This window comes from Salmo salar, chromosome ssa25 (genome assembly GCF_905237065.1).
Source record: "Salmo salar chromosome ssa25, Ssal_v3.1, whole genome shotgun sequence".
In the NCBI taxonomy this organism is placed as follows: Eukaryota; Metazoa; Chordata; class Actinopteri; order Salmoniformes; family Salmonidae; genus Salmo; species Salmo salar.
The window spans coordinates 16,013,942-16,036,778 of NC_059466.1; the positions used below are offsets into that span (position 1 = coordinate 16,013,942).

The 22,837-nt window shown below is 43.8% G+C and overlaps 2 protein-coding genes across 11 annotated transcripts in view; both read right to left on the reverse strand.

The window, feature by feature from the left end:
- The window catches only part of LOC106586262 (dedicator of cytokinesis protein 9), a 122,232-nt gene extending 120,786 nt beyond the window's left edge, over positions 1-1,446 (reverse strand). The window contains exon 1 of one of the 3 annotated variants that reach the window (XM_045707756.1): positions 979-1,446. In XM_045707756.1, the coding sequence (XP_045563712.1) occupies positions 979-1,095 (117 nt within the window). In that variant the 5' untranslated portion in view covers positions 1,096-1,446. The remainder of the gene's footprint in view (positions 1-978) is intronic. The other 2 variants (XM_014173354.2, XM_045707760.1) reach the window with 2 other exon arrangements.
- A 574-nt stretch (positions 1,447-2,020) lies between these two features.
- LOC106586263 (FERM, ARHGEF and pleckstrin domain-containing protein 1) overlaps positions 2,021-22,837 on the reverse strand; it is a 74,113-nt gene continuing 53,296 nt past the window's right edge. For 2 of the 8 annotated variants that reach the window (XM_014173359.2, XM_014173357.2), the window contains exons 12-27: positions 21,998-22,094; positions 21,559-21,769; positions 15,971-16,161; positions 15,528-15,617; positions 12,206-12,339; positions 11,042-11,123; positions 10,536-10,773; positions 10,281-10,411; positions 9,987-10,055; positions 9,462-9,551; positions 9,082-9,164; positions 8,588-8,700; positions 7,984-8,150; positions 4,991-5,098; positions 3,386-3,537; positions 2,021-3,279 (exon numbers count right to left, since the gene is read on the reverse strand). In XM_014173359.2, the coding sequence (XP_014028834.1) occupies positions 3,198-3,279; positions 3,386-3,537; positions 4,991-5,098; positions 7,984-8,150; positions 8,588-8,700; positions 9,082-9,164; positions 9,462-9,551; positions 9,987-10,055; positions 10,281-10,411; positions 10,536-10,773; positions 11,042-11,123; positions 12,206-12,339; positions 15,528-15,617; positions 15,971-16,161; positions 21,559-21,769; positions 21,998-22,094 (2,038 nt within the window). In that variant the 3' untranslated portion in view covers positions 2,021-3,197. The remainder of the gene's footprint in view (positions 3,280-3,385; positions 3,538-4,990; positions 5,099-7,983; positions 8,151-8,587; positions 8,701-9,081; positions 9,165-9,461; positions 9,552-9,986; positions 10,056-10,280; positions 10,412-10,535; positions 10,774-11,041; positions 11,124-12,205; positions 12,340-15,527; positions 15,618-15,970; positions 16,162-21,558; positions 21,770-21,997; positions 22,095-22,837) is intronic. The other 6 variants (XM_014173363.2, XM_045707766.1, XM_014173362.2 and 3 more) reach the window with 6 other exon arrangements.

Below are 22,837 nucleotides of genomic sequence, written 5' to 3' on the forward strand. Positions count from 1 at the left end.
CATTCCATTAGAACATAGGCCTAATGTAGTCTCTACAAGATTGGCCTTCCAAGTACTCCATGGATCTCAGTATAGATTGCACCTTGAACACGTTATGTTTTTCACAACAGGTTATAAAGATGTAGGACTAGTTAAAAGGTGCACTATGCAGAAATAGACATTTCCTGATTACTAAAATTCTAATAGTTTGCCGAATTTCAGTTTATATGACAAAACAAACAAGCATAGTGTAGAGAATCTTTGTACCATCTAAACAGCTATGAAATATATTTTCCATAACCCAAAATATTGTGTTCTCTGTTTGAAGCTGGTTTACAAACCCTAAAGTAAAAGAACGGGAAGCATAGAAAGAACAGATCTACCGCTTCTAGACGTGCTTTCAATGAGAATGACAGATCCATAACTCACATTTCTATGTTAATTTTGTAGGGTCGGCCAAAAAGTTACATACTGCAACATTAAAAAAAACAAATGTAAAGGATTATTCATATCCATGATAATCCATGTATAGGCCTACCATTGCTGATGTGTGCATCTAATTTACATGTTTAATCAATGATAGAGGAATGATTGACCTTGCTGGAGGGTCAGAGAGCAACAAAAAAATGTTTTTACTAGAATGGAATACAACTCAATGAAATGAGGGAGGCAGCTGAAATTGGCTTAACCCTGTGTGCACCAATACGTAATGTAGGCCTAAACAATTAACAGGTTAACCAAGTCAAATAATAGGTAAACTCCCAACATGGAATGCATCATGTAATGCTTTCAAGTAGGCCTACATGAACAAAATGTGATACAGGTCTTATTGGGCCACATTGAGTATAATTATCTTAGTGCTGCACCTGCTGACCTCGAGGGTGGGTGACAATGGGCGCACATCTCTACGGGCTAGAATGTAACACACAAGGCACAATAGCAAACAGACGTATGGCATAGAGAGCTTAGAAGAGGATGGAAACTATGTAGTGTACTTACAACAAGCACGGAGGTCCTGACAACCTCAGAGACACTTTGCCTTAGTTCAGCCGCAGTGCCAGGTTTACTTAGTCCCCTTGTAAATTTCCTGGTCTCCGGATGTACTGGAACTGACATTGTCGAGTCCTGCCTTTCATCAATTTCTTTAGGAATTTATAAAACGTCAAAGAAGAAGAGTAAAAACTGAATCATCAGCCGGCTTTCCCGTTTCTCCGTCTGCACAAGAGCGCACCTTGAGTTTAAAACTGGGTCATGTTGTGCTGGTTCCCTCTGCCTTTTTGATCTCATAATTTGCAACAATTACTCGTGGAAGTTGTATTGTATTATTCCGCAGCTGTTACATTCCCCCGCTGAGTTGTTGTTGTCATAATAAACCATTCTTCCGCGCGTTCACCGTCTCATTACGCCTGTCCCTCGTCGGTCTCGTTGTGGTCCGTATACATGCGACGCCAGCCAGAAAGCGTAATCTGCGTGCGTCGTTCCACCACGCTTCTCCACTCCTCCCTTCTCCAGTGATTTACAAAGGCCTGCCCAGTTCAGTTTCTATTTGAGCAGGCTATGAACGTACTGTAATCATTGTTACAATAATATTCATCGGGGGAAAAAACAGTTTTTTATCGGCATGTAACGTGGAAAGTAGAGAAGATACAATGCCATGTCTGTCACCATAGTGGAAATAATTGTTCAATTAATGTAGAATAACTATTTAAACGTGCATAATTTAAATACAGTAAAGTACTTCACACAACATTCTCAATTGGATGGTAAAAACCTAATGAGAATGACCAAGTTTGTTTTTAGTAGGACGACGTAGAATTCTTTCATCAGATTAAAATTATGCAATAACTTCGGGCCAGTATTGACTAGCACAATGGCACAGGTCTTATGTTATTGAGCAATGATGCCATCTATGGGAATACAAGAAACAAAATGTCAATTCTCTTGTGCAGTGTACTTAGGTGAAAGTGGTTAAAAACATTCCATGGGCAATCACACCTCGGTTAGCTATTATGGATTAGCAAAAGAACCCACAATACAAATGTTCAAATTAGGTTTTTATTGCTTTCATTTCCAAAGCGCTCTCTGGTGTCTGGGAAAACACAGCATTCCCTCAATAAGGAAAACCAACGTTTTCACTCTGTGTCATAAGCATATATCCATTTAATTTAGACTTGTAAAGGTCTCTTTACATATGGGAGGCAGCCTAGTCCAACAAGGGCAATGGTGCTTGGAACTGAAAGTTTATATTTTGTTTCACACATATTCTTTAAAGCTTTCCATTACAGTTTCCTTCATAATACACAGATTATGAACATCTCACATTTCTCACACAATTGAGGGTGGAGTATAATAGTGTTCAGAACACCCTCTGAAGTATCCTTACAACAAAGCATAACAGGAATATTCACTTTACTTGAATAATGGCGTTAGTGGTGATGGTAACTACCCTGATAGCTTTATAAGTAGTTCTAGAGTTGTCGATGATACAACAAAATATTCTGATATCTTACTTATCACAAGGTCTCTCACTGTCCAGAGACATCTTATTAAAAGAAAAATGTAATTTAAAGTGACCTTTTTTTTTTTTTAACAACACATTTCAAGTCTCCTCACCACCAATGTAGTAAAATTGCATTAAAAGTGTAGGAAAATGGTAAAACTGTTTGGCAATTATTTTTTTAATTATTATTTTCCCCCATAAAATGAACAAGGAGACACAAATCTTGAGGATGCAGTGATATTCTAACCATCTATGAAAAAAACAAGTTTAAAAATGCAGAATCTCTGTATCAACATGTTCCCACCATAAAAACAATCCAATGACAGAATGTGAAACCAGAAGTACAGTAAGTGATTCAGCCCGTTAGAAAACAGTATAAAATGGCATCCTACAAAAAGAGTTTCAGAGCTGAGTAAAAATGCTGAAAATGCAGTCTCTGATGCAGTCTAAACCAGCGGACATGTCACCATTAAAGCATTAAAAAGCACCAAGATTGTGCATGGACACTGCTCAATGTACATATGTCCCAGATATGTGTAGAAAAGGAAATCAAGAGTGTCCAGAGAAGTGAAGTGAATGTGGCGCCAGAGGGGCTCTACTTCAGCTTGCTGCTTGGGGAGTCGTAGTGTGATGAGAGGCTAGATGTGGCCAGACCCTATGGGAGATTGTGGTAGGGAGAAGAGGCATGGAGACAGGGAGAGAGCCCTTGCTCTTTGGATCAGTACGGATGGGGCTCTTTCCGGCTCAGAATGCGGGTGCTGCTGGCAGAGACTGTGGCACTGCGAATGACCTCCATCCACCTGTATGGAGAGAAAAAGACAGAGGGTTTCACACTGCCCAGTAACATCTGTAAACAAACATACTATATACTGTACACACTACAGGATAGACAGAAGTGCACTGTACCTCTCAAATGTGTATTCACTCTCAGATCTGAAGTAGTAGACGTGGGATTTGAAATGCAGTTTGAAGACATAGTCCTTGTGGATGTTTTCAGACTCAGTGGGGATGGTGACAGAGTAGCCCAACAGGGGGAGACTGGCCAGAGGATAATCATCCTGGAGCGAGGGGAAAGGATCAAACGGTTAAGAATTCTGAACGTTATGAAGCTACTTACATCCAGTAACAAACCGTTAAAGCAATCAATTTCAAGGAGCTACTCACTTTCACTCAGTGGTGTAAAGTACTTAAGTAAAAATACTTTGAAGTACTACTTAAGTAGTTTTTTGGGTATCTGTACTTTACATTACCATTTTTATTTTTGACAACTTTTACTTCACTACATTCCTAAAGAAAATTATGTACTTTTTATCCATACATTTTCCCTGACACCCAAAATTATTTTGTTGTATCATCGACAACTCTAGAACTACTTATAAAGCTATCAGGGTAGTTACCATCACCACTAACGCCATTATTCAAGTAAAGTGAATATTCCTGTTATGCTTTGTTGTAAGGATATATTTTGAATGCTCAGCGGGACAGGAAAATGGTCTAATTCACGCATCAAAAGAACATCCCTGGTCATCCCTACTGCCTCTGATCTGGAGGACTCACTAAACACACATGCTTTGTTCGTAAATGATGTCTGAGTGTTGGAGTGTGCCCCTGGCTATCCGTAAATGACAAAAACTAGAAAAATATGCCGTCTGGTTTCCTTAATATAAGCAATTTTAAATTATTTATACTTGTACTTTGATGCTTAAATATCTTTTTTTGCAATTACATTTACTTCTGATACTTAAGTATATTTAAAACCAAATACTTTTAGACTTTTACTCAAGTAAGACTTTTACTCTTTTACTTTATTTTACTCATTTTCTATTAAGGTATCTTTACTTTTACTCAAGTATGACAATTGGGTACTTTTTCCACCACTGCTTATCACTACAAACACACTTGATAACACTATCACTTTCATGGCGCATTTTAAAATCAGGGAAAATGCCCCACGGCTACAGGTCACAGAACATGTGACAAAACATGAGTAACTAACTATAGCATTACTAACAATGGTTTCTTTCAGGTGGTGATTCTAATGGCTTCAGGGGAGCTGTGCTGAAAGTGAGAGCAGATCAACTGGCATGGGGATGTGTGTAACTCCCTTACATGGCACATGGATTTGAAATTCCACAGAGAGATGGTATATTCTTAAATTAATGGGATATTGTTAGATTGTAAACAATACTGCCATGTTGACGATCATGGATCATGAGCAGGAGGAGGGTAGGGGGTCGTCCCCAGCACACATTGCTGTGCGTCTGGCCTTCACAGACATACATGGATCATAAGGAGGGTGAGAGAGGAGAGTGTCTTCTTCCCCAGAACACATTGCTGTAGTTCTGGTACCATATGTATCAAGCGTCTCAGAGTGCTAACTTATAATTAATAAGATTACATGGACATGGAGGACCTGATCTTAGAGCAGCAATCCTACTCTGAGACGCTTCGTGAATACGGCCCATGGTCTACACTGAGAGTCAAACACGAGGAGTTGGTGCTAGCCCTCACCTGGTGGGTCTTGTAGAAGAACAGGCTGAAGTTGGTGAAGACCACCCAGAGCTTCTGCCAGCCATTGCTGTTCTTGAACTTCCTCAGCAGGTTTCCTGACAGCTGATTCTACAGTAGAACAACGATTTACAATCAGTGAACTTTGTTCATGTACTACATAGAAAAATGACATGACAAAAATAAAAATAAAACAAGTAGAGGGAATTTCAACAAACACTTACAGCACCTTCAGAACCTATTCACACCCCATCACCTGTTCCACATGTTTTTGTGTTACAGCCTGAATTTAAAATGGATTAAATAGACATTTTTAACACTGGCCTACACACAATACCCCATAATGTCAAAGTGGAATTATGTTTTTAGAAATGTATTAAATATGAAAAGCTGAAATGTCTTGAGTAAAGTATTCAAGCCTAAATAAATTCAATAAATAAGTTCAGGAGTAAAAATGTGCTTAACACATAATAAGTTGCATGGACTTAATTACTCTGTGTGCAATAATAGAGTTTAACATGATTTTTGAATGACTACCTCATCTCTGTACCGCACACATAAAAGTACGTAAGGTCCCTCAGTCGAGCAGTGAATTTCAAATACAGATTCAACCCCAAAAAACGGAGGTTTTTCAATACCTTGCAAAGGGTATATATTGGTAGATGGGTAAAAAAATTATAATGCAGACATTGAATATCCCTTTGAGAATGGTGAAGGTATTAATTACACTTTGGATGGTGTATCAATACACCCAGTCACTACAAAGATACAGGTGTCCTTCCTTACTCAGTTGCTGGAGAGGAAGGAAACCTCTCATGGATTTCACCATGAGGCCAATGGTAACTTTAAAACAGTTAGAGTTTATTGGCTGTGATAGGAGAAAACTGAGGATGGATCAACAACATTGTAGTTACTCCACAATACTAACCTAAATGACAGAGTGAAAAGAAGGAAGCCTGTACAGAATACAAATATTCCAATACATGCATCCTGTTTGCAACAAGGCAAACTGCAAGACATGTGGCAAAGAAATTCACTTTTTGTCCTGAATACAAAGCTTGGGGCAAATCCAACACAACACATCACTCAGTACCACTCTTCATATTTCCAAGCATGGTGGTGGCTACATCATGTTATGGGTATGCTTGTAATCGTTAAGGACTAGGGAGTTTTATAGGATAAAAACAAAAGGAATAGAGCTAAACGCAGACAAAATCCTAGAGGAAAACCTGGTTCAGTTTGCTTTCCAACAGACACTGGGAGACAAATTCACCTTTCAACAGGACAATAACCTAAAACACAAGGCCAAATATACACTGGAGTTGCTTACCAAGATTATGTTGAATATTCCTTTGTGGCCTAGTTGCAGTTTTGACTTAAATAGGCTTGAAACTTGCAAGACTTGAAAATGTCTGTTTAGCAATGATCAACAACCAACAAAGCTTGATGAATTGTTAAAAGAATAATGTGCAAATATTATACAATCCAAGTGTGCAAAGCTCTTAGCGACTTACCCAGAAAGACTCACATCTTTAAAATCGCTGCCAAAGGTGATTCTAACATGTATTGACTCAGGGGTGTGAATACTTACGTAAATGAAATATTTCTGTATTTCATTTTCAATACATTTGCATTCATTTCTAAAAACATGTTTTGACTGTCATTATGGGTTATTGTGTGTAGATGTGTGAGAAGAAAAAAAATAACAGAATGTGGAATAAGACAAGGGGTACGAATATTGTCTGAAGGCACTGTATGTTAGTGTGTAAGGAATAGTGTGTGCTGCACTGTAAGCTCTGAAAATAAACCCACTGTAATTAAGCCTGAGGCCTCTGTTCACTTCAGTGGTTTATCGGAGGTAAGTACAGCTATAAACAGACAGTGTCTATCATGGGGTCCATCCAGCAACAGTTTAAAGTCACTGAACTAACAGTGACCTCTATGGTCACTGTAAACAACTGCCATCTAGTGGCAACATAAAGCATTTACTGTAAACTGAGCCATCATTTTAGGCTACCACTAACTTATTTTAGTTCATCGTAGGTCTTTACAAGTGAAAAGTGTTACACAAAAGTGTTCAACTTTTCACCAACGACCTCAAAGAAGATACAAGGTGCTAGTATGTGACAGTATTGCTACAATGTGATGGGGAGGCCTCTCCTCTCTCCCTGGCTCTTTTACCTCTAGACTCCTGCAGGAATCACTAAAGGAGAGGCTGTGAACTCGATACCAGCAGATAAGAGAGAGAGGCACTGGTCCCTGGCCACTGCTGGGCCCCGAGGACCCCGAGAGGGAGGCCTCTGAGTCACTGACTGGACTAGGGTCCTCTACCACGGAGGACAGGCAGACGGACACACAGAAGAGACAGACAGAAAAGAGGGAGGGAGGGAGGAAAGGACAGAGACACAAAGACTGAGTAGGTGTAAACACACGCATGCACTGCAAGGGCTAAACACGGGGGGGACGACTAATGGCGAGTCCAGGCACGGCTCTGAAGGAGAGAAAAAAGGAGCGCAAAACCACAAAGGGACATCCACAGTAGAGATTAGATAAGAAAACCACACTGGAAGAGTTAGCCACAGAGGGCAAGATGAGAACAGTGTCCTTGCAGTGCACCCACCTCATGCTAAAGTCTGGTCTTGCTCTGGGCTCAGTATACAACATAACAGAGAAAATAAACAGCTTGTAAGATGCCGTCTCAGCTGCACTGAGTTGTGCTGTTCCAAGACTGAAAAACGTTGATGACATCCTGCTGAGTGTCCTATGTAGCGGTTCACAGAAGAGACAGTGCCAACAGCTTGGGGACAAAGCACTGAGGTAATCTAATATCTAAATGGCACAGGACAGAGAGAGAGGGTGGCACGGGAGGACATTGTCCCCAGGGGAGAGAAGCACATTCAATAAGGAGAGGAAACAGATACACACTCAGATACATAGTGAGAGAGAGAGAGATGGGGGGAGGGGAGAGCAGGACAGGTTAGGACTGGTTGTGGTACCTCCACAGCTACGCTAAAGTCCACCATGGACACGCTGGTGTTCCTGTGCCAGCACACGTGCACCGTGGTGTTACCACGGTGAGGGGCCTGCCTCTCCAGGGAGGTGCGTGACGCCATCAGGTCGTCCTCAGACTCCGCCTCCGCACAGGAGTCCTCTGTTGTGGATTCTGGGAAATTCAGGAAGCGGTTAATTCCACATACACCCGGTGACAACGTGGGAAGACGGATCCTACTGTAAAACCTGATGAGATAAATAGTAACACAATACTTCATAGTGGCTAGGTTTGTAAATACATGCAGACAGGCTGTATGAAATCATTTGAAAAATAATTTCAATCAAGGCTTTATAAACCATCAATTTGAAGCATTGTATTTGAGCTATTCAAGCTCATTTCGGATGTACAGGTTGGCCCATTCTGCCTCTGAAGTTTCTAGAAGAGTACCAACTGTCTGTGCAATGAGGGAACAGTATGGGGAGAATTCAGCAATAATTCATTAACTCATGAGGTTGGATGATTCTCGATACATTACTAGTTTGTTCCATATGGCAGGCCCAGTGCCCATGCTCTAAAGTCTGTGTACTGCAGTATCAGTGTCAACTTACTGTTATCAGACAGACTTCTGGCCAGCAGGTCAGCTGTGTGGCCGTTGCTGGTCTCTGCCAAGTCAATGGCCATCTTAATGTCCTCCATCCACTTCTCCATCTCTGACAGGGAACTGGATGGGGGGTGGGGGGGAGGAGAAAGGAAGAGAGAAAGAGAGAGAGAGAGAGAAATGGACAGAAAAAGTAATGCATTTTTTTTCACCAGTGCTGGGCTTGACCTAATAAATATTTCATGCAGTTATTTTTATGACCAAGTGTGCTGTATAAATAATGAATGTGTCTTTGTGTTTATACAAATGTCTCATTGTCAACTGAGCTGCTGAGGGGACCGGTCGCCTGCCGATTCACCAACCACTGTATTCTGAATACCGACCACTTTATTCACACCACAGCAAACATGAAAACACACATCCCTGTACACATCCTGTTGTCTGGCATCTGTTGAACGACTACCCAATAGTCCAGCTCGTTGGGAGTCTGGACCACAGACTCACCTAGCTGCTACCACCACTGATTGACGCTGCCCAACCAGGGTGAAGGCGTGAGGCACACCCCACTCGTCCTCGCTCTCCCGGATCTGGGGACACACAGACAGTCAGTCAACACATGGGGCATGAGAGGAACAAATCTGCTTGTGGGAGAGGGACTGCGTGTGTGTGAGAGAGAGAGAGAGAGAAAAAGGGGGACAGGGAGAGAGCGACAGAGGGGGAATTAAAGAGAGACACAGATGGTAGGGGAGTTACTGTGGCACGGCACGCTAGTTTATTTACAGCAAGCAATTATAAACTTGTGACAGCTACTGTACTCTACTGCACTCCACGTCAGCGCACAAGAGGGGGGGTTAAGAAAAGGTGAAAGAAGAGAGTCAACTTACTGTCATGTCATGGAGAGGGAGCTGCCCGTGCACTTTGAACTGGTTGGTCGCAGTCATCCCCCGACTCGTATACAATAGGACATCATTGAACTGTCACCAGAGAACAGTGAAGGCAATCATTAACGGGTTATTAATAGCCACACCAACCTCATTTATTGACTTCACACAAAAAGAACACTGAACGATTGTCTGTGTCTCGGTGAATACATTGGCTCTGTTGGGCATACGCCTGTTGCAACAGCACTAGATAACATTCAAGCGTTTTCGAACATGAATCAGATGAGTCTTGGTCTCATTAGATGCCCTACAATAACGAATAGGGACACTGGCTCAAAAACAGTAAACAGCTGCGTAGAAAGACAAGGAAGCCGTCGTCTTTGAGGCATTTTGTACAGTCATTCATACCGAAGAGGTTAAACACGGGGCTCTACTTTCCATAGCCGTCTATCTTGTGAGATCACTCGACTGAATAATCTGTTTAATAACTCATTCAGGATGACATCTCAGATGCATCGCAGACATTACCAGGAAAAACATTCGTTGCTGGAGGCCTTTTCCAGACAGCTTGCTGAGACAGCCTAACCGGATGAACTCCTGAAAAACACCAATCACAACAAATTCCAGCACAACATCTCAGGGAAAGATAAAAACTGATAAAAACTAATTCATTTTTCAAACTGGCTACTCTCACATACAAAAAATTTTGATAATGGATTGCGTCCAAAATGGCACCCTATTCCTTACATAGTGCACTGCTTTTGCACTATATAGGGAATAGGGTGCCTTCAGGGACGCATCCAGATCTCTACTTGAACTCACCCGCCCTGGAGTGACTAGACTGTCGATACCAATCAAATCCTTCTTAAGCTCCAGAAGCTTCTGGAAGTTCTCCATCTTGATCATGCTGCCGTGGAGCTGGGCCACCACCTCTGACACGTCCGCCAGCGCGGCTACGGGAGAGGACACAGCAACGCTCAGTATGTGATGTCATAAACCTCAACGGCACCAGGGGGGGCTCTCTAAGCTAGCCCGGCCTCAGAGAGCCCCTGACGGCTACAGAACAGTAACAGTTACCTCTGCAGTCCCTGAAATCCACGTGTGTGGGGGGGTAGTGTTTGCAGAGGCGCTCCAGGATCTGCTTGTAATGCAAGAGGCGGTGCAGGGGCCTGAGGATGAACACGTTGAGGGGGATGTAGCACACCTTCTGCAGCTCAAAGTCCCGGACCAGCACCTCCAGCCGCCGGGAGCCCCGGCACGCCTTCTCCAGCTCCACCAGGGCCTCCGAGTGCTTCTGGAGGTGGGCGGTCAGCGGCTAGAATAGAGTAGGGTTGAGTAGAATAGATCTTTATTGGCCATTTGTGCGCACACACACACACACACACACACACACACACACACACACACACACACACACACACACACACACACACACACACACCCAGGCTACAGGGAGCACAAGGTGAGCCGCAGAACAACGCCCCTGGAGCCAGGTACGACAGTTTGTACAAGTCAGCATACATTGGTCATGGTGCAGATACAAAGCCAATTTGATATAAAGTGCAAGAAAAAGCTGCCAATACCTTTAAGCCCTGTAGATTCTTCAGCATGACGTCACCGATGCGCTGGTAATCTCCTTTGATGTGGGCATTGGAGCGCCCTTCCCTATAAAAATAAATAAAACACTAGCAACTTCATTTCTCTGGAACAGTTTCATGCCAGGGTGTGTGCTGAGAGATTTCTGCTGTGGACAGCAGAGGAATTTGAAGCACTTAAAGACTCTTAAAGCCATATTTCATATTGATGTGAGCTCCAACACTCATGCAAGGAGATTTAAATGGCGCTCAAGTGAAACGGGTGTCGTTTGACTGCACCGCTGAAAACCGCAAGCAGGTGTCTACCTTGAGCATGAATTGCAGTTGACAGCCAGACATAGCACCATGCAGACTGACCTTTCTCCATGCTCGTTCATTCAACATATCGACCAATACGTTATGGAGAGAGTGGTACAAGCCCAAAGAGGACATTTTGAATGTTATGCCTATTAGATACAACCCCTCTTCACTGACAAAACCCTCTACCAGATCTAAATCAAAGGTCAACAGTCAGCACAGGGCTAAAATAAGTCAACCCTACGTTACATTTGAATATGTAAAACGGAAAACAAGATAGCCAGCTACATGTATCTGTGCTCTGTATTCGGTCTGCTGATTTGCCTTTGGGGCTTTAGCCACGCCAGAGGTCGGCCATGTTTTGAGAGAAAACAGTCTTGTAGTAAGTCTGGACATGTGATGCTGATCACTACAGTATGAAGTCTGTAGCAGTGACAGTCTGCCAGCCAGGGCTCTCTGTGCCACCATGGGGGAGCTCTGATGTAAGGACCACATCATTAAGAGGAGCAGACAGTGGAAAAACCCACAGGCTAGGAGAAGTAGCTTGATGCAGTGCAACTGTTGCCATAGAAACCCCAGCTCCCCAGGTCATCCACGGGAGGAGGTGTGTCTCTGTGATGAGGCCTCCCAGACTGAATGTCAATACCGCTCATTAGACAAAGACTAGGCCCCAGGATCAATGAGCCCAATTCACAATGACAAACCCCAACTGTGTTCTTATTCTAAGGGGACCTTACACAAAACGAGGCTAAGTGCACTGACATTAAGAAAAATGACCTGAACAATAAAAGAGATGTATCATTGTGATGGATTATACACATCCAGTGAGGTACAAGGCCTTTCATGCAATCTCACCATAGAGCCAGTCTCTGCTCCACCTCTCTGAGGAAGCCGGACTGGAACTTGTACAGAGGGTCAAAGTTGGAGAAGATGGTGCTCTTCAGGGAGTCCGGTGCAGCTTCATCTTTACCCACCAAGTTCTGAAAAGACTGGGATGACACACACACACACACACACACACACACACACACACACACACAGAGAGAGAGAGTTCTGCATTAGAGCACACTCTTTATTGTGCAAATCATGACATTCTCAATTGCCAGTAGCCAAAAGAGGACTTGCAATCTAATGAGGTGAAATGCAGTGTTTCTGGTGAATTAGGAGCCCATCTGCTTGGATTGCATTAGAATCTGCCTGATGTGCTGCTGCCAGAAGACCTCTGTGCTGTTGTTTAGCAACAATCACATTGGCCTCATGACTTCCACCAAATCCTTTAATGACCTGTAGATGAATGGAGGAATCGACCTGGAGATGAATGGAGGAAATGGAGGAATCAATAGCCCATCATTCCTGACAAGACCCAGGGGGAGTCTTTCATTAAAGGCTACCTGATCAGATTAAAAGGGAAGCTATAGCCTGATGTGATTTGGCGTGGTGGGGGGTGGTTTAGCTGGTGTGCGTCCCATATGACACCTTATTCCCAATATAGTGCACTATATATATATATATATATATATATATATATAAGCTTTTGGAGACTTACCAAGAAAGACTCACAGCTGTAATCACTGCCAAAGGGTATTCTAACATGTGGTTGAATACTTATCAAATTAAGATATATTCGTTTTTTTATCATCCATTCATTTAAAAATGTATATAAATTCTTCCACTTTGACATTAGAGTATTTTGTCTAGATCGTTGTCAATTAAATCCATTTTAATCCCACTTTGTAACAAAACAAAATGTGGATAAAGTCAAGGGGTGTGAATACTTTTGCATTACTTTTGACCAGAACACTATGGGCATATATATATATATATATATATATATATATATATATATATATATATTTAATGATCAACAACCAATTTGACAGAGCTTGAAGAATTAAAAAAAAATAATAATGGCAAATATTGTACAATCCAGTCTCTTAGAGACTTACCCAGAAAGACTCACAGCTGTAATCACTGCCAAAGGTGATTCTAACATGTATTGATTCAGGGGGTTGGAATACTTATCGAATTAAGATATATTCGTTTTTTTATCATCCATTCATTTAAAAATATATATAAATTCTTCCACTTTGACTGGGGTGTGAATACTTATGTAAATTAGATATTTCTGTATTTTATTTTCAATACGTGTACAAAATGTCTAAAACATGTTTTCACTTTTTCATTTTGGGGTATTGTGTGTAGATGGATGTGAAAAAATAATTTAATCCATTTTGAATTCAGGGTGTAACAACAAAACGGGGAATAAGTCAAGGGGCATGAATACTTTTTGAAGGCAGTGTATATTTGGCCTTCAATTTTAGGTAATTGTCCTGCTGAAAGGTGAATTTGTCTCCCATTGTCTGTTGGAAAGCAGACAACCAGGTTTGCGCCTGTGCTTAGCTCCATTTCATTTATTTTTATCCCAAAAAACGACCTAGTCCTTGCCTATGATAAGCATACCCATAACATGATGCAGCCACCACCATGCTTGAAAATATGAAGAGTGGTACACAGTGATGTGTTGTGTTGGCCTCAAACATAATGCACAAAAAGTCAATTTATATGGCACAGGATTCATGATTTGGAATATTTTTTATTATGTACAGGCTTCCTTCTTTTCACTGTCATTTATGTTAATATTGTGGAGTAACTACAATGTTGTTGATCCATCCTCAGTTTTCTGCTTTAAAGTCACCATTGGCCTCATGGTGAAATACCCGAGTGGTTTCCTTTCTCTCCGGCAACTACGTTAGGAAGGACGCCTGTATCTTTGTGGTGACTGGGTATATTGATACACCATCCAAAGTGTAATTAATAACTTCACTACGCTCAAAAGGATATTCAACGTCAGATTGTTTTAATTTTTTACCCATCTACCAATAGGTGGCCTTCTTTGTGAGACATTGGAAAACATCCCTGGTTTTTGTGGTTTTGTGCATAGGCCAGTGACACAAAATCTCAATTTAATACATTTTAAAATCAGGCTGTAAGACAACAAAATGTGGAAAAAGTCAAGCGGTGTGAATACTGTATGAAGACAGTGTAGACAGGAGAGGAGCAGGGTTTAGAGGAGGTAAAGCAGGGTGCTGCTGAAAGGTCTTGGGAAGCAGACAGCAGGCAGCAGATGTTTCTCAGATGACTTAACAACACCAGCCAATGGGGGAGGGTGGAAAGGGGGAGGAAAAAAAACTAGAAAGAATGAGAACGAGAGAGAAGAGAGAGACAAAGAGTGACCGAAAGAGAAAGAGCAGCCAAGACAAATGTTTATGAGAAGTGTAAAAGGCTTCTCTAAACATCAGAGAAGACAAGAAGCGGCGGCGGCCCAAATAAACAGCGAGAGAAGAGAGTGGTTCTGCAGTCTCTGTTTCCACATCTGTGAACGCTACTACAACCAGATGATGTTCACAGGGTGAATACTGACTGCTACATACAGCACAACTAAAACACTTGCCGCCCAACCCCCCCCCTTCCCCAAAAGACGTGTAAATATTGGACTATAAATTGTTGCTGTATTATACTCATGCTAAAACGTTTATTTTATTCCACAGAGCCATTTACTTTATGTTCATATCCTTATCTTTTATCATTTCGTATTGCTGTTTCATTGCGGAGAAGGAACTTGCAAGTAACCATTTCGTTGGATGGTGTATACCATGTGTATCCCGTGCATACGACTAATAAAACGTGACACCTACACTCACAGCCTCCTCCTTCACTGATTGCAATACGCTGGAAGGAGATGTGCCTTTCTTTTAATATCCTGTTTTCTTTTGCGTCTCCCTTGAGAGACAAACAAAAAGGCGTCCATGTGTTTGTCTGTACAGAGGTGGTGGGAGCCAAAAGGAAATTACTAAAATAGGTTGTCAGCCCAAAGTTAAGCAGGGACATTCAAGGCCATGGATCTCATTGCACTGTATATTCACAGCCTTGGGTGAGATAAACAGATGAATACATTTCATAGCATTCTCAGAGTATTTTCCCCACCTGCCAAAAAAACATCTCCCACCCCCACCACCACTGCATGGATCCCTGTGTGTTTGCCATATGCTCTTTTGTAAAGCAGCTAGCCGGAATAATCAATGTTTTCTGCCCAGAGGACAGCATGGGAGAAAATAAACAAAAGATCAGTGTTGAGTCCCTGAGAGAGCGGATGAATCTATCTGGTGATGGACCTTACCACAGTCACGACCTCCAGGTCCTTCAGATAGGTCCTCTCTGTGGTCAGCAGCTCCTTGGCAATAAAGTAGGCCTTGTCGGTGGGGAATCTCTGTGAAAGGAAGAGGACAGAGTGTTTAACTGAGCAGAGACAACACGGTAAGCTGTAGACTGTCTTGGGTAATTTTCTTCACATTTGGTGTCATCAATTCCAGTGTTAAGACATGTAGCCCAGTTATGGCACATCACATTTTGTACAGTGTTCACAGCACTGGTCCCTGTGGGTAGTTATTTAGGCCAGGTAATCTGGGTCCTCGGCTATTTTAGGTACTATGTGACTGTAGCCTCTTTGAAGCTGGTTATGCTAACTGGAGATTTAAAACCACAATGACGTCCACACAGCAACTGACAACAATCCCTCTCTAGTTCTAATCCTTTAACAGGGGCCCTCTCTGGACCACAAACCTTCCTCCGAACCTCGTCTTCATCGTCGGTGCGCACGCTTCCGGCATCGTTGAGCAGGGGGCTGGTAAGGGGGGAGGGCTGCCGACCGTCCGGACTGTGACCACAGAGCTCGACCGGCTTCTGACCGTTGACCATGCCCTGGGAGTTACCGGAGGAGGCGGAGAGATGAGGGCTGTTGGACACCACTCCTGCTGTAGCGAAGGAGAGGGGGGATGAGAAATGAGAAAGAGTTAGAGGTGAACAAGTTCAATTACAGCCATATACATCTTATAGTATTGTCCCAGGGATAATAATGAGAGCTAAAATGGGGGATGTGCCTTGCCTGTAGCTAGTTACTGTAGCTAGTTACTGTAGCTACTTGCATCCAGACAAGAGTCACCCATGACTCACTCTGCTGCCCAGACAGCTCTAGTGCTCTTCTCTCTCTGTAATGTCTGCCATTTCAGCATGATACCGTCAGGATTACGCTGCTGTTGGGTTGAATACAGTATTATGAATGACTGGAATCGCTTACCTAAATCAACTACACTGCCACTAGGATGTTCACTAGGGACACTTGATTGCATACTTGCCCACTACCGTCTCCTGTCCTCTGATAGCACCACGTTGGCATGGACAGAACAATGATTAAACCAGCAACATCTCTGGTGAACACCTTACAGACGCCACGATACTACATTCTACGATGGAGGGGACAGCTGTGACAACAAGCACCACGGGAATACCAAACACGGACTACATAAACACAGCCACGAGACACACACAAATGAGTGTATATAAAAAAAAAACACACTATAAACACACACGTACATTTAACAGAGCTATGCTACATCTACGACAGCACAGGAGGATGGGACTAGCATCTAAAAACGGTCACGAGACAATGTCGGGGGGGATGGGGGGGGTGATCTTTATAAAAGAAGATTCCGGAGTCCCACTTCATAAAGGTCAACTTTATTGACACTAGTGCACAACCGTATACAAGGTTAAAAAGTGTAGAAAGTCTCCCCGGGAAAGAGAAGAGCCGGTAAAAATCAGTATCAGAGCCCAGTGAGTGTCGAAGCAACATCAACACGAGACCGTAGCAAACAGTGTGTGACGGAAGTGAGTAAGAGAGCGAGTGAGTGAGAGAAAGAGGGAAAGAGAAACAAGTCAAGTTGGAATTTACAACAAGCATATTCTGGGACCTGTCTAATAGTACCTGTAGGTGTCACAGTGCACAAAGCGCTTCCCAGAATAATCTCTCTATTGCAGTATTACTACGGATACCACTTTATTAATACTTCATTAAGACAGTCAGTTGCTTTAGAGGGAGCATACCGATTGTACACTCAAGCTATATTATACAAATCAATTGTGTCAATCGTAGGAGCAGCACAATCTGCAGAAGAAGCATTTTGTGTCCACTCGTTGTAAAATTGAACTTAAAAATCGAAGTTTAATGGGTGAGCAGTAATCATCGTAACGTAATGCACATTGTCGTAACGTAATGCACATTGTCGTAACGTAATGCACATTGTCGTAACGTAATGCACATTGTCGTAACGTAATGCACATTGTCGTCTCAGATGGATCAAATTATACTTTGCTGCTGAAAGTGCTACTGGCTTGTCTGGTGTGAGTGATATCTGCCTGGTGAAATGTTACAGTAGGTAGGAGTGAGAGAGTGAGGTGAGGGTACATACATCGTGAAACAGCCAGGGCAAGAAAGCATCAACATCATGCCTGAGCCCTGGGTTAGCTTCTTGGACATGCAATGGAGCCAAGCGCGGCTGAGACTAGCACACACGCAAGCCTGGCCTATAGAGCCATGAGTTGAAGCCTGGCACACAATATATTACTATAGAGTAGGTGTAGTGAGTGCGTTGGTGTCGTATACAAATCATGACCCGAAATATCAGCCGTGTGCAACAGCCCAACGCCACAGAGCCATAAGACAGTGCTTGGTGTACCTGACAGGGTTCTCCTTGCCTGCAGTGATCCAGTGACCAGCACTACTCTCATACTGTTCCCTCTCACACTTAACCTGGAAGTCATCAATGAATCGGGTAAAAACATTGTGTTATTATTTACAGTTTATATTCATTTTGGACCGTGTTAATAAATAGGACCAATATCATAAAACGGCACAATAGATAATAAATAGTACGTACACATGGAAGAAGTCCAAGCTAAAAGCGTCTCAAAGATCCTAGACTAGCAGAAGCCCGCGGCATTGATGGATGAGCTGAGAGACTTTGAGACGCTGCCCTTAAATTGCCTTTCAGACACATAACATACAGCACATACTGAAACCTGCCTCCATGTTCCCCGCTTATTCCCTGGTTCCTGTCATTTCTCAATTCCCCAGTCCTACATTCTAGTCCTCTGTACTCTCTGCTGACAGTTACCGGGACCACTGCAGTAAAGGAGACCCGGTTTAACCCCTTTTCTCTTCACACAGTCAGTTACAGAACAGCAAAAACATCAGGACAGTACAGGAACAGGTTGACATGCGTCCAGAGCTGGGAAATAGAGACAAGGTGAGATTTAACCCCTTAAGTGTTGCATGCTGACAGAACAGAACAGTGTTTCAAATTGGACAAGGAAATTCGAAAAAAACAAAAAAACAAAAAAACATTGTGATATAAGGTCAATAAATCCTTAATCAAAATTATACACTGCAAACAAATGACAAGGAGAATGAAGCAAAAGAACGAAAGAAAGAAAAAAAAATCGGGGACAGCAAGAAAACAAATAAACACAAAAGTGCAGAGTAATTTTGTTAGGGAAAAATGGCTACCTTTGCAATGCTGGGGGAAAAGAACAAATCAGTGAGATAAGTATACCCCTGGAGTTCGCTGAACAATAGAGAATGAACGCTTACAAGAGATGTTTAGGTAGACAAGGAGAAGAAGAGATGCCAACAGTGGGCATCAGAGCCATATTATACCACCGACACCTGAGGTCTCTCTCACACACACACACTCTCTTAGGTCTAATAAAACATGCCTAAAACCACAGACAAATGCTTTTCTGGACAACTAGTACTAGCACTGTCCAGTAGTACTAACTGGGTGTAGATATCTGCTGGTATGTCAAGTCTTTAAAATAACGTTCCTTCGTTAAAACGGATGTTCCCCAGAACAAACTACGTCTATGAAAAATTATTGTGGCTCTGTTTGCAGATATATATATATATAAAACACCAGTCAACAGTAGTTGGCTGAATTTCAATCCATTGAGCCATTTGTACAGAACACAGGGTTACTGTAAACATAATGAATATGAAATGAGGAGTTGGGACGTGCTGCAGGCGAACTGGAAGCTTTCTCAGCACCAAACAAAGACATGACCTACTTCTCTCACTACGGACACCAATTAGATATCGACCGCATGTACAGTACAAGCAAAACCCACGTCTATACTCAATGCTATTGTGCCCTCCTAAGCAACCCCCTAAATATCAACAACTAATCCCAGACACAGAACATTAACACAGAACATTACAGGAAACTTCCTGTCTGTCTCCTCTATTTCTAGACACGGTATACTCAACACGAACCAATCCATCACAAAAGTCTACAGATACAATCATATCGATTACAAAAGCAATACAAGTGCATATACAGTACCGTATAAAACGTAAACCAACTCCCCCATCGACATGCTATCAAACAACAACATATTGTCAATTTACAGAATGGATGTTATATCAGCGATGGGCGACTCCAGTCCTCGGGCTGGAGTGGTGTCACACGTCTCTCCACATCCCTAGCAAACACCGCTGATTCAACTAACTGCGTTCTAAACTGAAAATCAGGATTAGTTGATTAATGGAGTCAGGTGTGTCAGCTGGGGCTGGGGGCAAAACTGTGACACCAATCAGGCCCCCCGAGGACTGGAGTTGCCAACCCCTGTGTTATATGAAGACACATGACGGCATTAGAACCCTCCGACAATCAATAAACCCTACAATGCATCACCGCAGACGGAGTGTGAAACAATAATTCCCTCGACTTCATCCCAAACGTTAAGCTACAGAGCATCGGGGTGTTTGAAACCCTCACCGACCACTGCATTTCATTCATGCAGTGTTTGTTCAAAGGACTTGGCACTAGAAAACGATAATCTCTCTAATTCAGAACCACCTGGTGTGTGCAGACACCAATACAATCTGAGAAGACATGAAAGGTTAACTCCCTAAGGGTAGAAGAGAAAAGAGAGAGCCTTCATCCCTCTCTCCCTCAGTTAAAGGGCAGAGCAACCCAATGGGAAACAGAGTGTCAGGCTGGCTCATGGTTGAGCGTACTCTACTGTATACTGAGCACAGCGACAGAGGAGTGTGAAGGGGGTTAGTAGTGCCTTGACTTAAACCCTCCTAAGCAACATCTGTCCCTCCACACAAACTGGCATAGCTATCACCATCTACCACGCTAACCATCCCATCTCCTCTCAGACCCAAAGCCACCCTACCCTGCCTACAGGGCAGGTCTCTGGACTTCTTTTCTCAAGGCTAGCCTAACAGCTGAACACCTGAGCCCCGTCCTCGTCACTAAAATTAAGGCAGCCATCTTCCTCCAACTCCTCATCCAGCTGGAGGCTACCGAAGGAGTATTTGTTCCTGGGCATGGGGGAGGAGTTGACCCCCATGGCCATGGGGTTACCATAGGTCAGCGGGTGGCTGCTGGAGCTGCCCGTGGTGGTCTCGGTCTCCGAGTCACTGGACTCGGTGCCACTGCTGGTGGAGCCGTCAATCATCTGAACAGCCCCTATGTGGTCTACGCCACCGCGGCTGTACAGCTTCTGTAAAGGGCTGGGCTTGGGCTGGCCGGGGGCAGACAGGCCATTGGCCATCATGCGGCGCTCCAGAGCAGCCATGCGCTCGTTGCGGGAGACGACAGGTCGGGGATCGTGGGAGGGCGTGGAGGTGGCCTGCTGCGGGCTCAGGACGAAGGGGTCAGTGTCGGAACGGTTACGCATGTTGTGGAGCTTCTGTAAGTGTGGCGAGCGGGCCACGATGGGTGAGTAGCTGCCGTAGTGGGGCGGGGCCTGGCCCTCATCTCGGGGCCCCCCAGGGCCCCCCCGGGCATTAAAGCCCCCGTGACCCGGGTCGTCCCAGCGCGGGAGCCGGGAGCCGTAGCCGTTCTGCTCGGCGTGGCTGAGCGAACCTGTCCGGTGGAAGGTGCTCATAACGGGGCTTGACGTGGTGCTCTTAGAGCCTAACATATGGCGGACCGTCAGGGGGCTGCTGCTACGCTGATCCCCAATACCACGGCCCCCCAAATCCTCCATCATAGTGCTATGGAGGGGGCCACGGGGCGGACCACCGCCGAAGAACGCCAGGTTTCCCGACTCATCTAATGCACGGCTCATATTGAGGGGAGGTTTTGGGGAGGGAGGGGACTCCATGTACCTCATCCTACCCAGAGCGAGTTCTCGCTCGTTTATACTGCCATGGCGGGGGCCCGCCGCCTCCTCCCCATAGCTCTCATTAGGGTGAGACCTGGTAACCCGGCCCTTGGCCACGTCGTATTCACTATCTATATCACTGCAGTCAATGTAGGGGATGGAGGAGCTGCTGCCCTTAGCGCCCCGGGAGGCTGGACCTGTGTTCAGATGTTCTGGGTGGGGCTGCCTGGCTGGGCCTGGTTCTGCCCCGGGGCCTGGCCTGTCCTCGCTGTTTGCCCCATTCCTCTGGCTGGAGGGGCTGCCTCTGGTCCGCAGGGCTGATGGGTCTTCAGCGCTCACCAACACGGACTCCTTCCAGTGACGGCGGGGCGGAGAGTCCACTATGTCTCCTGGAGCACGGCTCACACTCTGTGGTGAACGGAGAAGAGCGAGAAAGAGAGGGCTAACGGTTATATTTAACAGTTAAACAAGGAAATAGAGTTGTTGTGTTATGGATTAGTTAGTTATTCATTCCACTCAATTATTAACACTGTTCTACACAGTATATTTTTCATGTTCTAATCTTCCTAGATGGAAACATGCTGGGTTGGCTAGCAGATAGAGACGGTTCCACAAAGTGCCATTTAGTACACTAGCCTCTAAGGAGACACTGACTTCTTTTGGCACTTGAGGGCGGTGCGGGGAAGGCAGTGGAGACAGGCGGCTGCTGCTGTGCTGAACCCTACTGTGTTTCCTGAAGAGGAGACAGGGTGACAGAGAGAGAACATGTTATACACCTGGCAAACCTTCGCACATCCGGTCTCTGTATAACTAGATATAAAAACACCACCATTAAAAAGGGCTCTATTTGAACAAACCAATGGTAAATCTAAGCACCGGCGGTAGCGCTATACATGTATTGTAGGTCCGGGGGTGTGTCAGAATAGTTTTTTTGCTATTTTCACAGCCGTTATTACGAGCGCAATAGCTGGCGGTAGTGCGAAAGGGCTGGGTTTTGATGAATAAATAAGTTGTAGGTGTGACGAGGGCTTGGCCACTCACTGGCCAATCAAGGCGTTCCATAGCTTAATACGGCATACGCGTCAAGTTCTGTAGGTTATTGACAGTTCATTCGGCTGGGGGCACGGAATATTCTCATCCTAGTCCATTGTGGATTGATACTACAGTTTATTCAATAGCACAGGCTACAGTAACAAGTGATAGCAACAGTAAAAAAAATTAAAATCCAGTGTTTGCTCAATAGGTTTGGAATGTTGACAGCCAACATTGTAATTGGCTTCAACTAGTATAGGTCTTTACGCATGGCACTTCTCCTCAAAAACAAAATACTAGACTCCCATAAATGATCATGTTTCTGTGAGGCATGTTCTCAATAAGCAAGATATAGCCTAAGCCTAGCTTTAATATGGCGTTATAGGACAGCACATTTTGAACAGCCTATGTTTGGAGAAGTGCGTCTTTGTTAACTGGACAAGA